Genomic DNA, 14,114 nt, shown 5'->3' on the forward strand with positions numbered 1-14,114 from the left:
ATTCTTTGAAGATCAGCCAGCCAAACACACCTAGATGGGCTGAACATGGATCCTGCAGTCAGAGCTGACAAATTCTTATCCGAGACATGAGTGCTCCTCCTTTATTTCCTCAGTAAAACCTTTTAACAGTTCTTTTTTCATGGAACACCACTAAAACCGCTACAGGGACCAATTCTGGAAGCACATTCCAGGCAGGTATTTATAAATTCCCCGCTTTTGACAAAAAGTGGCATTTTCTGGATCCTCCCTGCACCGCACACAACCCCCCCCGGTTGCTGTGGTTCCCTGCAGGATGCTGTGCCCACCGCAGTGACCCCGGAGCTTTCCCAGACTAACAGACTGCATTTAGCCGCTATTTGTGTTTCCACCTCCTCTTCCCTAAAAGAGAGGAGCAAAAATGCCAGGGGAGGGAATGAGAGACTCCCTTGCAGCTCTTCCCCTCAGCCTTCTGCTCCATCTGCGGCCGCCCCAGGAGATAACTGGGGGAATTTTTAGAGTGTGGCTTTGAGCAGCAGACCAAAATCCGAGCAACTGTTAACAAAAAGTGTGAATATGGCAGACAGGAGAGGAGTTCCATAAGGAATGTTCTTCTAGGGGTGTTTTCTGTCAAGGGAGAGCCTTGTTTCACCGAAGGGAATGTTTCAGATCCGGAGTCCGGCTCCCTCAGAGCAGTGTGGACAGAGCAGCCACGAGAGACAGCAAGAGGAGTGAAAATAATTTACCAGATGAGAAACTCATCTTTTCCCTCATGAACTGAGGCTGGCCTAAACTCAAAGAATGAAATTTTATATCATAAATCATCGTATCATGGAGTGGTTTGGGTTGGAAGGGACCTCAGAGCTCATCCAGTTCCAACCATGGGCATCCAGTTCCCTGCCATGGGCTGGGAAGTGTCCACTTCAACCTGGAAATCGTTTCCAAAATATTAACAGACATTCCGTAAAATGCCTGCACATATTCCATAAAATACCTGCACATATTCCATAGAACACCTGCACATATTCCATAAAATATCTGCACATATTCCATAGAACACCTGCATATATTCCAAAGAATGCCTGCACATATTCCATAGAACACCTGCACATATTCCATAAAACACCTGCACATATTCCATAGAACACCTGCACATATTCCATAAAATATCTGCACATATTCCATAGAACACCTGCATATATTCCATAGAACACCTGCACATATTCCATAAAATATCTGCACATATTCCATAGAACACCTGCATATATTCCATAGAATGCCTGCACATATTCCATAGAACACCCGCACATATTCCATAGAACACCTGCATATATTCCATAGAACACCTGCACATACTCCATAGAACACCTGCACATATTCCGTAGAATACTTGCACATATTTTCCAAAATATCTTTACATATCTTGAAAGCTTCACCCAATCCATTTTCCATTGTTCCTGCCCAGCTCTCTTTAAAGCCAGGAAATCTCAGCCCGTGGACATCTCGTGACAATGACTCCCCCAGATTTATTTCTCCCAATGAAGAAAAGTATTTTTGCCTGATTTTTTTGCTTCCCATCTTTCAGTTTCACTATCTCCTAATTTCTGAGCAGACAGAGGAGAAGCTCCAAATAACTCTGCTTGAAATCAGCCATTATTGAGAATTCTTTAATCACGCCTCATCTCAGTCATCTCTTTTCCAAGATTAAACACTTCCAACCTCCCTCATGCTCCCGAAAATGCTGGGAAAGCAGCAACAATTAAGCAGCAAATCTGAATACAGAGACATTTGCAGAAGAAGCGGTGACAGAGTGCACTTCCCTCCTGGTACAAATTCATCTGTGGATAGATGTCTCTACATATAGATGGAGAGACATCTGTGTAATACAGAGACACATACACAGGTTTTCACGAAATTAAATTCCAATACAACCGCCCGGAATGGATTTACTTGTCATGGGGTTTGGGTTTTTATTCCTTCTCCCTGCATCCATTTCTCTCCCCACCACTTTGCTCCTTCTCTTGGTAACAATTTTATAGAGTTATTAAGGTTGGAAAAGCCTCCAAGGCATCCAACCATTAACTCACGCTCAGGGCAGCGAGGGGAGGCAAAGCCCCTGTGCTTCGGGGCCTGACTCACCTGAGCTGGGAGGTAAATGGAGACAAGAGAAGTCAAAAAATAAAGAACAGTTCCAAGATAGAGAACAGCCCCAAACCAGCACTGGGGCTTGGAACTGGGTGGTCTCTAAGGTCCCTCCCAACCCATTCAGGGATTCTGGGATCAAACAACTGCAGGAATTGATGGCTCAGAATCCCAAGGACACCTTTTACTCCCACTGTGGCTGAGGTGGGATCAGCTACAGCCACACCTGGGAATATTTTGCAAACAGATTCACGACAGGAAAGGGGTGGGGAGAAAGCAAAATATGTCGGATAAATTCTTCTCAATGAATAATTCCTCCAGCTCTGACAGCAATGCATAATTGCAGCCCGTGATTATGTGTTAGTTGTGGGTACTAATTAGTTAATGTTTGTACAGCTCCTGGAAGATGTAATGTGCTCAAGCATTATCATTAACTAAGCGGAGCGTTCGGGTTTAAATTCTTGTTACCATAACTCAGAGCAGGATCACCCACACCCTCTCAGATCAGTTGAACATGGTATCTACTGATCTCTTGTCAGGGAGGAAAATTCACAAATTAGGGCCTGCGAGGACGCACCGCGAGCTCCTCGCTGCTGAGCAGATTAAAAGGAGAGGATTTATTGCCAGTTTAGAAGATCCTGCTTTGAAACCGAGGCAGGACTGACACACTCAGGTGGCAGCAGCTGAAGTTTACCAGGTAAGATCAGTCAGGTTCTTGATTTGATGGAAAATCAGAAGCCTCTCTGGGCTTCAGAGGGTTGCTCAGCACCTCTGAACACCAGGATAACACAGTCCCGAAGCCGTGGAGGCGCCTTATATCAATGTTAATTAGATCAGAACAGTCAAAAGCCACTGGGTACATCTGTACTTGCCCAAACCTGATCAACTTAGTGCTTCACTACTGCAGAAAGGAAGAAAAAAATACCCCAAAATCAAAAATCCTTTGATACTCAAAGCTTCAGTATGTGCCTCTGAGGCTCAGAAAGCAAGCATTCTGAGAACCGATAAGAAGGGCTTTTAATTGAATCCCATCTCCACTCTGCACAGACAAATGTGACTTGGCCACGAACAGCAGAGGTTAACGAGCTCCGAAGCCTCACTGCTGTTTTTCCCTCAGCTGGGAAGGCAGCAGGGGATGCTGGTGAAAATTCTCCCTGTCAGAGCAGCTCACTCTCGTTTGGAGGGCGGTGTTGGGACTTGGAGCTGTCAGACAGCCCAAAGGACATTAATGCCCCCAAACCCATCTGCACTGCTCTGCTAAAAGAAAGGAGGATTATTTTTCATGAGGAGATTCATCAAAACCTGTCTGGGTTGCTTTTAAGACTTTCAACATTTGCATTTTTTAATAGTTCTGGGCTGCAGGTAAATGATCCATGAAAGAGGATGTCGAGCACGTCCTTTTTCTTTGCCACAGAAAATCCTTGTGAGACTCCTCTGCAAAGGGCAAACCTGGGGGCTGCTGCCTCTGGAACCTCTCCAGGAGCATCCAGGGGTCTGCACCTCACAGGAGCCTTTGCCACACGCGAGGAACTCTCTGTACACCAGGGAAATGTCTATGAAAGGTACATTACATATATTTCACACTAAATGGTTTGTTAAAACCTCCCAGAGTGGTTTCTTGCAGGGTTCTGGGCTGTGTTTCTGAAGTCAGAAGCAGATTCACCCCACAGCTGCAATCACACAGTCCCTGACAGTTTATTTGTGTCCATCACTGCTCCTGGCAGGTGCTGGAATGAACATCCCTGATCCAGTGCAGTGTGGAAATGAAAACCGAGTATTTTGTGCTGCGTTGAGGCATTGCTGTAAATCTCCTGTATCGGGAGTCTGCTGGGACTCCACGGACTTCTCCCAGGGTGAGTTTTTAAGTGTGTGTGAAAGGGAGAGAAGGGAGGGGCAGGTCGTGCTCTCTACCTTCCCTGTCCCAGCCCCGTCCCATCCCTGTCCCATCTCTGTCCCATCCCTGTCCCATCTCTGTCCCATCCCTGTCCCAGCCCTGTCCCATCCCTCTCCCATCTCTCTCCCAGCCCTGTCCCATCTCTGTCCCATCCCTGTTCCACCCCTGTCCCATCCCTGTCCCAGCCCTGCTCCATCCCTGTCCCAGCCCTGTCCCATCCCTCTCCCATCTCTCTCCCAGCCCTGTCCCATCTCTGTCCCATCCCTGTTCCACCCCTGTCCCATCCCTGTCCCAGCCCTGCTCCATCCCTGTCCCAGCCCTGTCCCATCCCTCTCCCATCTCTCTCCCAGCCCTGTCCCATCCCTCTCCCATCTCTCTCCCAGCCCTGTCCCATCTCTGTCCCATCTCTGTCCCATCTCTGTCCCATCCCTGTCCCAGCCCTGTCCCATCTCTCTCCCATCTCTCTCCCAGCCCTGTCCCATCTCTGTCCCATCCCTGTCCCATCTCTCTCCCATCTCTCTCCCATCCCTGTCCCACCCCTGTCCCATCCCTGTCCCATCCCTGTCCCAGCCCTGTCCCACCTCCGTCCCAGCCCTTTCCCATGAGGGAACAGCTGCAAACCCCCAGAGTGGGTTTGGGTTGGAGTTTTGAGCTCCCTCCTGGCCTGCTGGCAGTTGTCCCTGCCCGTGCCTGGGTCGGAGCTGGATGGTCTCTGAAGTCCTTTGCAACCCCGGCCGTTCCGTGCAGGAATTTAGAAGTTAATTGCTGTTCCGTTCATTTAAAGCAGCAGGGCACAGCCGCCGGGATGAACTTCAGAGTCCAAACGACTCCTTCACCTCGGCCAATTCCTCTGTGTTACTCAGGTCCATTTGTGAGCAGATCCCAGCTGTAAAAATCAGGGATCTGGAGAGCACGACCCAGAAATTCATTTACAAACCCATTCATTCCTGTGATCCCTCCCATCGAGGTGCCTCATTTGAGGGGGCAGCACCAGCCCTGCACTCCCTGTTATCCCTCAAAAAAGGCCCGAATTTGGAGGAAAAACCAGAGCTGCCACCCCAGCTGGGAATGGGGATGGTGAGGGCAGGGATTGCACAGGGAGAGCAGAGACCTGAACCCAGCACACCCCAAAAATCCTAAATTATTTCACTAGAAACTCGCTTCCCTCCTTCTCCACACACATCCAGCAAGGCTCAATAATCCCTAGCAGAGACTATAACACAAAATTAATTAGCTGTTTAATTAGTTATCGTTTTAGGAGCGAAATCCCTGCACAGTCGCACACAAACACACGGATTTCACTGTGCCAGAGCCAGCTCAGCCCACAGCCCCGAGCCACAGCTGCTTCCAGAGTTAAACAGGACTAGCCCAGAGTGCCTCCAAGGGGGTTTCTCCCATTGGAACTTCACCCTGGACCACCCATCCCACAATTCAGTCAGGGAAATACCCCCCAGGCAGTGACAGTGACAAGGAAATTCTGTGGGACAAAGGGAATAATGCAAAATAAGCTCATAAATGAGGAACAAAAAGATTGAGAAGAGGTGGGAGAATCTCTGCTCTTCCAGAAATGCTGATGGGAAATGCAGGAGGACACTTGGACAATCAATCCCTCCTTGCTGCAGCGAGTCCGTACCTCAGCCAAACAAATGATGCTCTGATCGTTATTTGGCATTTTTGTATTTGCAGACTTGGTTAAAATGTAGAATATATTGATATATGAGCAATTCCAGCAGCCATGATTCACAGCTTTTGAAATCCAGGACAAAATTCCATCGCTGTGTGGAAGGGAGAACTCCTTCCTTTTGCCTTCCAGGGAGAGGCAGGATTGTGACATGGAGAGGAGGGGGTTTCTAAACTAACAAATACTGGAGAATGCAGCACAAATGTCTGTGAGAGCAGCTCAGTCATGGCCTAAATGCGGAACCAGCTCCAACTGCACAGCCCGAAGAAAAGATTCCCTCAGGAAGTGCCAGTCCCAGCTGGGAATTCCTCAGGAATTCCACACAGCAATCCACAGGTTCTCTGCTACTTCTGACTTTTATAACTCTCCACCTTTTTTTTTATTACCTGCTTGAAATGCTCTCTCAACACATCAGACTTCTCCAATCCACTCCATGCTCCAATTTTCCTCCCCAGAAGTCCAGGAATTCCCCAACTTTCGCTCCCACAGGAGCAGTTCATTTCCAGACTGAGACCTTTGAATCCGTGCAGGAAAACATCAATTTTCAGGCTGCCCTGGAGCCCTTTCTTTCAGTGGTTTCAGGCGTCAAACTGGTTAAAAAAAACCATGCAGGGTGTGCAAAGGACTGGTTAAATGAATGTGTGGAGCACAGGACACCGAGGCTCTCAGGCTGATTTGGCTGATGGAGATAACTTCCAGTCTCTGCAGGAGCCACCACATAAAGCACAGAAAGCCACTAAAATGCCCACATTCCTGTCTTTGAGCACATGGCCTGTCTTTCTCCAAGAATTTTTCATTAAAGCTATATATTTCCTATAGAAAGAACTGCTTTTTTTTTTTTTTTTTTTTTTAAACTGATTTTTTTTCTTTTAGAAGCAGATTTTTTTTTCCTAGAAGTTGACGCCCTCCAGGCAGGACTCGAGTGCAGCCTGTCAGCCCTGAGAGTGTCCATCGGACACACAAATATTTCCATGGTTGCTTTGCTTGTGCACACTTGGCTGGGTCAATAAGCAATTTCCCCACGTGTGGGATATCCAGGAGCTGTGACAGGCAGCAGATGGTTTATTCCAGCTGCAATCCGCTTCAGCGCCTTACAACACAAGTAACAACAGGAGGAATAAACAGAAGGAATTTTCTGTCTTGACCAAAAAATGCTCTTTGCTTAATTCTTCTTGTGCACCAAGACAGCCACCAGTAACACCAGTCAGGGGCAGGGAGAGTTTAAAGACGAGGGCAGCCAGAATTCCAGGCAGGGAATTCCATGCTCGTGTTCCCCTTGCATGAGATGCGCCTCATTCCGGCTCAGCCCTCTGCCAGCTGACCCAGCCAGAGGAAAAATGTGTCTATTTATGTGTTCAAAGTGAAATAAACCCCACAGGGAACCCAAAGTACAAGTGCCACCCTGAGTTTTTGCTGGTTTTCCTTAATTTTTCTCCTTAATTTTCCTTGGAACAGCCCCTTATTCAAGAGCTTCTTCGCGGGGTTTCTCTGGTGCCTTTTCCTTGCCCTGCTGAGGGAGTCCTGGCTAAAGAATTCCCATTCCTCACCTCTGGAAGCCAGGGAGCATCCCAGGCTCCCAGGCTGAGGGGCAGGACAGCCCCATCCCAAAGTACTGGGCTGTCCAAAGGGACCACAGGAAAAGGGGAAAGGGGAAGGGGGAAAGGGGAAAGGGGAGGAAGGAAGGAAGGAAGGAAGGAAGGAAGGAAGGAAGGAAGGAAGGAAGGAAGGAAGGAAGGAAGGAAGGAAGGAAGGAAAGAACCCTTGGCTGAAGGAACTCTCAAAGGAACAACACTGCTTCCCAATTTTATGCTTTTCCTCTTTAAGTACAAGCAGAAAAGCTCACAATTCTTGCTGGAAATGATCAAAACCCCTCAAGTTTTCTCTTAGGTTTGAAAGCAGAGGTGAGGCCTCAGCTGGAAGTGCAGACAGAGCTGGGAAGGGAATTCCCTCTCCATTTCTGGATGACACAAGGAGTTTTTAAGAAAAGCCAGGAGCAGCTGCTTGCACACGTTGGAATAAAGTCCAAGAGCTTGGGACAAGCATTCCATGGTTGATTCCTTTGCCTGTCACCGAGGACGGACTCGGATAAACTGCACCCAGGGCTGGGATGTGCCTGGATGCAGCACACGGGTTCTTTGTGAGGGGAATGGAGTGTTCCAGACAGACCTCCCCTCTCCGCTGCCACCAGACAGGTACAGCAGCTGTGCCACCCCTCCACCCAGCATTCCAAACCCCAGCTGCAGGGAATAATTGAGTTTTTAATTCCTGGGATGGCTGTCAGAGCTGCCCAAGTGCTGCTTCTACAGTGGGTTAATCCTGCAGGGATTATTCCTTTTGTTGTGATCCCAGTGCTCTGGGTGCAACACAAACAGGGAAAACCATCCACCCTTTCCCATCCTTTTCCATCCTTTCCATCCATCCTTTAAGAAATTACCTGAGTATTTTAAAGTGTTTTCCACGTAGGCTGGGACACCACAGAGCACGGACCCTTTCCAGCTTTGTGCAGCTGGGTTTAAACTGACACTGGAGGTAAGATCTGGGCTCCAGAGGCAGAGGCTCCTGGCTCTCAGATGTTCCCCAGGCCCAGTGTCCTGGGCTGTCCAGGGCTTTGTGGGGCTGGGGATGCTCCAGGTGGGCTCCCCAGCCCCACTGATGAAAGGTTTTAGCACCCACCCCATACCCTGGGCATTCGCATGTTCAGTGGGGAGGGGATGGCCCTGACAGGCTCTGGGAGAGGGGACGAGACTTTTCCACTGGGGAAACACTCACAGAACCATGGAATACCCTGAGCCACAAAGGACCCAGTAGGATCTTCAAGTCCAAGTCCTGACCCCCTGCAGGAGCTCGACAACAACCAGACCAGTACCATTCCCTGCCTGATTCCCTGTGACTGCTCCGTGAGTGGACCACACAGAGCTCAGCACCACAGGCCTGGTGAAATGGGTCACACCCTCCCTGCCAGCATCACAAAGAGCTTTTCAAGGTCTTCCTGCAGGTTGGAATGGAGGATGGCCCACCCCAGTTTTCATTTCTAGGCTTCATTTCCATAAATATTCCCTGTGTCCCATTTCTGCCCTTGCACATGTACAAAAATCTAGAATTTTGTGGTGAGCCTGCTCTAAAGCAGCTCCAGTGAAGGGCAAGAGTGTGTCCCTCCTGAATTCCTCATACCCAGATGTCCTGGATGAGATTCTATTCCAGAGGACAAAATTTTCTGGTAAATTTGGTACAAAGTGAGTTCTAAAATGGGAATCAGACTGGAGGTCCTGGTTATCTGCTTGGCTTAAGGAAAAACAGTTTAAACTGGGTAAGTCCTGGTTCTGCTGTGTGGTTGAGGGTGTTACAGAGTTTATTGGCTCCAATGGGATTCACTACATGAGAAAGAAGATTATAAAACTCAAATTTATAGGCCAAAGGTCGTCTGGTTTTTGGCACAAGTGGAAGAAGTTGTGGAAAAAACACAGAAATCTTCCAGCCTGGGGACTTTGAAAGGAAAGGAAGGATTCTGCAGATGGGAGACCTGAGAGCCCCTTGCAGGGCCTAAAGGGGCTCCAGGAGAGCTGGAGAGGGACTGGGGACAAGGCATGGAGGGACAGGACACAGGGAATGGCTTCCCACTGCCAGAGGGCAGGGATGGATGGGATATTGGGAAGGAATTCCTGGCTGAGAGGGTGGGGAGGGGCTGGGCTGGAATTCCCAGAGGAGCTGTGGCTGCCCCTGGATCCCTGGAATTGCCCAAGGCCAGGCTGGAGCAGCCTGGGACAGTGGCAGGGGTGGCACTGGGTGGGGCTTTAAGGATCTTCCAACCCAAACCATCCCAGGCCAGAGGACGGCTCCTGAGCCCAGGACACGGTGACACAAAGCCAGGCTCTGCTGATGCCCAGCTCACTGGAGCAGGGACATTCCCAAGTGTGACACAGCCTCTGGAACAGGCACTCAGACTCAGCAGAGCCTCTCTGCTCCACCCTCCAATAAATACAAATGATTGTTATGGAAAGCGAAAATAGGAGGAAAACGATGATCAGACCTTTTATGAATAAAGTGATTTTTTGCTAGAAAATTTAAGATTGCCTCGTAAAACACGAGGAGGGAAATATCACTTCAAAGTGCCTTTGGAAAAGATAAAATGGACAGAGCAGCAGCCTCTGTAAGGATCCTTCCCGTAAAGAAACCTGGCAAGTTCAAGGACCTTCCCTGAAGAAATCAGCTGAGGCTCAGAGGTGGGGAAAAAACACCTGCCAATGAAACAGGGGGAGGGAGGATAGAAAAGCTTCAGATAAAGCATCAAATGGATGAAGGGATGGAAATAAATGAAATAAAAAGATGAGAATTGCCTCTTGGCAGGGAGACAGGTGGCACGGAGAGCTCTGTTTGATATTCCTGCTGCCGTCTGATTCCAAGCTGAGGATGAAACAGTCCCAAGCAAAGGCTTTCCAGAGGAAACAAAGCAATCCTTACATCCACATAATCAGCAGTCAGCACAGGGAGAGGGGAGAGAGAAAATGCCCACCTGAAAGAAGGGAAATACTGCAGAGCTCTGAAACAAAGGCAGAGCTGATGCCCAGGGACACCTCGCCATGAGCAGGGCTCCCTGTGGGACCCCAGTGTATCAACAGCGATTCAGGGGAGGAAAACAGAGAGGAAAGAGGATTTTTTTTTTTGCTACTCCTCTTTTTGGAAGGTTTGAAAAGCCTCTGGAATTCACAGGACAAGGGGCGCGTGTTATCTGGGAGCAGCACATCCTTCCTGACGCAGCCCCTGGATCTCCTCTGGAACTCGGCCGCTCACAGCTGGGGAATTTTGGAATAACTCCTCCACCTGCATCGTTTCTGCCACTGAAGGAAACACCAGAGGGTTTGTTCCATCTGGACAGGAGGGACGAGTTTGCAGTGGCTCCAGGTTCTACCATTCCCCGTGGAGATCCAGCCTCCCACACTTGCCTCCCCCACTTGCCTCCCCCACGCCGATTTATGACCTCTGCCACGGTTTTGTGCAGAGAACAATGAGATATCCACAGATTTCAGAGTGGTTTGCACAGTGTGAGGCTCCAACAGCCCAAGCTGCCACTCCCACCTCTCTTCTCCAGGATAAATAAAATCTCCTTGGTTTGAAGGTGCTCCAAAGAGTAACTTTACAACTCATAATAAGGCAAGTTTGTTAATGTACAGGGATCCCCTTGTGACTGTTCTGACTCCAAGGTAACTCAAACCACACCACTCCTGTGTTTAAAAAGTCTGGAATAACATAAAACATCCAAACTGAGACCTCTGCACCAGAGCTGCCTTTTCAAACACCAGCCCCGGGCTGGGACTAGCCCAGAGGTCCAACATCCCCCACTTTCCATCTCAGCACCCAAAAGGAACGACTCCAGCCCACGTTTTGTTCCCTGAATGGCTCATCCTGATGCCCCTGAAGGAGGGAGGTGTTTCTGTCGAGTTCTCCCTCCTTTTCTGAGGGCTTTATTTGCTTTCTGACTGCAGCTGGTGCCAGGCAGCTTGTAAACAGCTCTCCAGAATTAATAAAAAATAATACACGCCGTGAGAAATGATCAGCAATCACATGTGACCTCTTATTTATGTGCTTATCCTGCTTTAAAATTCATCAGTGTTTAACCAGTACTTCTTAAACCACTTACAAAATGTGCACACAGCCACTAATTAATTGCTGCTTTAGGTTTCAGTCGAGGCCAGCCCCTACCTTGTCTTACCTGGCCACCAGGTCAAGATGAAAAATAACACCCAGAAGGGGATTGTGAAAACTATAAAATTTTAAAAAAGGGGTATGGGGAAGGTTATGGGGTTTGTATGGGGGTTTTATTATTTGTTTTATTTCCTTTGACCTGAATTCAGCTGAATGCTGCTGGTTTGGGTTAATACCTGATAATTACTTAAAACAGTGAACATGGAATAGTTAAATTGCTCAAAGGCTTTGCCTTTTTTTGAATATTAAAGATTGAACCTGTCCTGGCACCCCCCCAGTGAAGGAGGGATTTAACACTCCCTGGAAATGAAGAGAAATCAGTTCCATTTTTTCACCTGACACTTTTTCAAAGGGAATAATAATTTTTTTCCCTTTTTGGATCTTGGTTTTTCTCCTTAGTGGTGATTTAACCTGCTGTTCTAGCTCAAGCTAAGAGATAGACTTCAGGTGAGGATTTAGTTTATAGTAATGTTCTGTCTCTGAAGGATCCATCCTCAGGTGGGACCAGGAAAAGGAATTTTATCCGCTGCTGGGAGGAAGGATGCAGAGAGAACTCAGCATATTCAGCTCCTTCTTCAGCAGACCTGGCCAAAACTGTTACGGATTTGTTTAAAGTGGAAAAAAGCATTTCCTAGTCAGGAATCATCCACAGTGAACGTCCAGCCCTGGGAACACTGCAGGGATGTGGCTGGGTGGGTTTTCCTGGGAACAAGCACCTTCAGTTTGCAGCTTTGAGTTTTAATGAGGGTGTCAAGAACGCAGGATGTTTCTGGAAAAAGAGATGTTCTCAAAAGAAGATGTTCACAAAACCTGTCTTTTCGTTGGCCTGCAGTGACTTCATAAATCCCCTCACTCTTCTGACGTCAGCTTCACCTTCAGCAGCTTCTCGTCCCAAATTAACAGGAGAAATAATTGCAGGACTCCTCGAGGGCTTTAACGAACTCCCTGTAAGCAGGAATTTGTTCATTCTGCAGTATAGGACAGGCCTGGGGGCTTTGACAAACACCTTCCGTTTTTCCTCACTCAACTGCCCAAATCCTGAATTTACAGAAGCTCTTGAATTGACTTATTCCAGAATAACCCTGACCCTTCCAGAGCCTGTTTTTTAGTGGATACGGAGCTAAATATTCATCATTACATCCCCACTGGAGCAGGAGACTAAAAGTAAGACTACAAAATTCCATGTGGGTGAGGCCAAAATCCTCCCATGTCTGGCGCCTGGGTGGTGAAAAAAATCTTTTCTTCAGGCTGTTTTTGGACAGTTGATATTTAATAATCTGTTAAATTGCTCTGAATGAGAAAGGAAACAACTTCCAGAATTCCCACCAATCTGAGAATGTAATAACATGATATCGAGCTTGGTTCACAGTGATTTGTGCATGAATGAGGTTTTTGGTGACTTCCAGCTTCACGGGACCATGGATTGCACCACTTTAAAGGGTATTTAAAGGGTACTTGGCCTTAAATGGTATTTCATAGCATGAAAAACATCCATATTTTTAATGCTATCCCCTCCAGATTGTGGTCAGTTTTCCATGGAGAGAAATGTGGGGATGTCACAGACTCACAAAGGGTGTCTGGTTCCTTCTTTTGGACTAAGACAGCTGGAACAGCAAGTCCATGAAGGGAAAACCTGGGAATAACTCCCATGTGGAGCAAGGCAGGACCACAAGTCACAGATGGAGCCAAAACAGATTGAAAGGAGCAGGAGAAGTAGAGCCAAGGTGGGAATTTCTTAGCAGCACCTGGGATAAATGTCTGCTTTCCTGGAATGGTTCTGTTCAATGCAATTCCATTGAGGGGCAAGGGTGGGGCCGTTTCCATGTGCAAATCTCCACGTGGGTCCCTGCGGGTTTGTGGCCACGGAGTGGGGAACACACGCAGCTCTCCTGAGCCAGAAATTAAACCCCAGATTTGTCCTCCTCCCAGATGAGGTTAATGCCACGCTGGAGAAAGGAATGATTTTAACAGCTGGACGAGTTATTTCGTGCTGTGGAGGTTATTAACCTTTGGAACAAATTATCAGGGAAGTGGAGTTTGCTCTGTGCGTCCTCAAGTGACTCTCTTGAGGCACCGTTTAGTGCGAAGAAATTATTGGTGGTGGGAACGGCGTAATTTGTCAGGTTGGGTGGCCCTCGAAAGACAAGGAGGTAAAGCAGGGGGGGAAGTGCCTCTGCCCCACCTCAATTTTTTATACAGAATCAGGGAATCCTGGAATGGTTTGGGTTGGGAAGGACTGTAAAGCCCATCCAGTTCCATTGCCCTGCGATGGGCAGGGACACCTTCATTACACCGATACGTTCATGAGACTCAGGGCAAAATACCAGGGAAATATGAAATTTTCCCCTACTCTTTCCTCATCACCTCCATGGAAAACTCACTGAGGCAACATTAATTCCAGTCCGTCACCTTTTACAGCAAAGCAGCGGCATCTAGACCTCGGTCTCGAAAATTAATAGAATAAATTTGGGAGCTAATCATAAATAGAGAGAGGTTAATCAATTCCTCAGATTGTTGAGGCTTTATACACACTGGGACTCTTAATATATTCAACAAAGCAATGGCACCAAAGGAAATACCCATAGATTTTGTTTTCAAATAAAAATTTCTCATAATTCAAAATCGCCAGTGGGCTCCTTCCTTCCCTGATTTGTACAATTTGTGTTCCCTCTGCAGAGAAACCACGCTCTGCCTTCATCTCCCTTCACAAGTGACATTGAT

The 14,114-nt window shown here is 47.8% G+C and overlaps 1 protein-coding gene across 4 annotated transcripts in view; it reads right to left on the reverse strand.

The window, feature by feature from the left end:
- Positions 1-14,114, reverse strand: part of LRRTM4 (leucine rich repeat transmembrane neuronal 4) — a 199,230-nt gene that overhangs the window by 170,324 nt on the left and 14,792 nt on the right. Inside the window, exon 3 of one of the 4 annotated variants that reach the window (XM_048287397.1) lies at positions 16-39. The exons of the other annotated variants lie outside the window; for them this stretch is intronic. Coding sequence (XP_048143354.1) covers positions 31-39 — 9 coding nt within the window. The 3' untranslated portion in view covers positions 16-30. Of the gene's footprint in view, positions 1-15; positions 40-14,114 lie in introns of those variants that run through there. 4 annotated transcript variants of the gene reach the window in all.

Source organism: Corvus hawaiiensis, chromosome 27 (genome assembly GCF_020740725.1).
Source record: "Corvus hawaiiensis isolate bCorHaw1 chromosome 27, bCorHaw1.pri.cur, whole genome shotgun sequence".
Classification (NCBI taxonomy): Eukaryota; Metazoa; Chordata; class Aves; order Passeriformes; family Corvidae; genus Corvus; species Corvus hawaiiensis.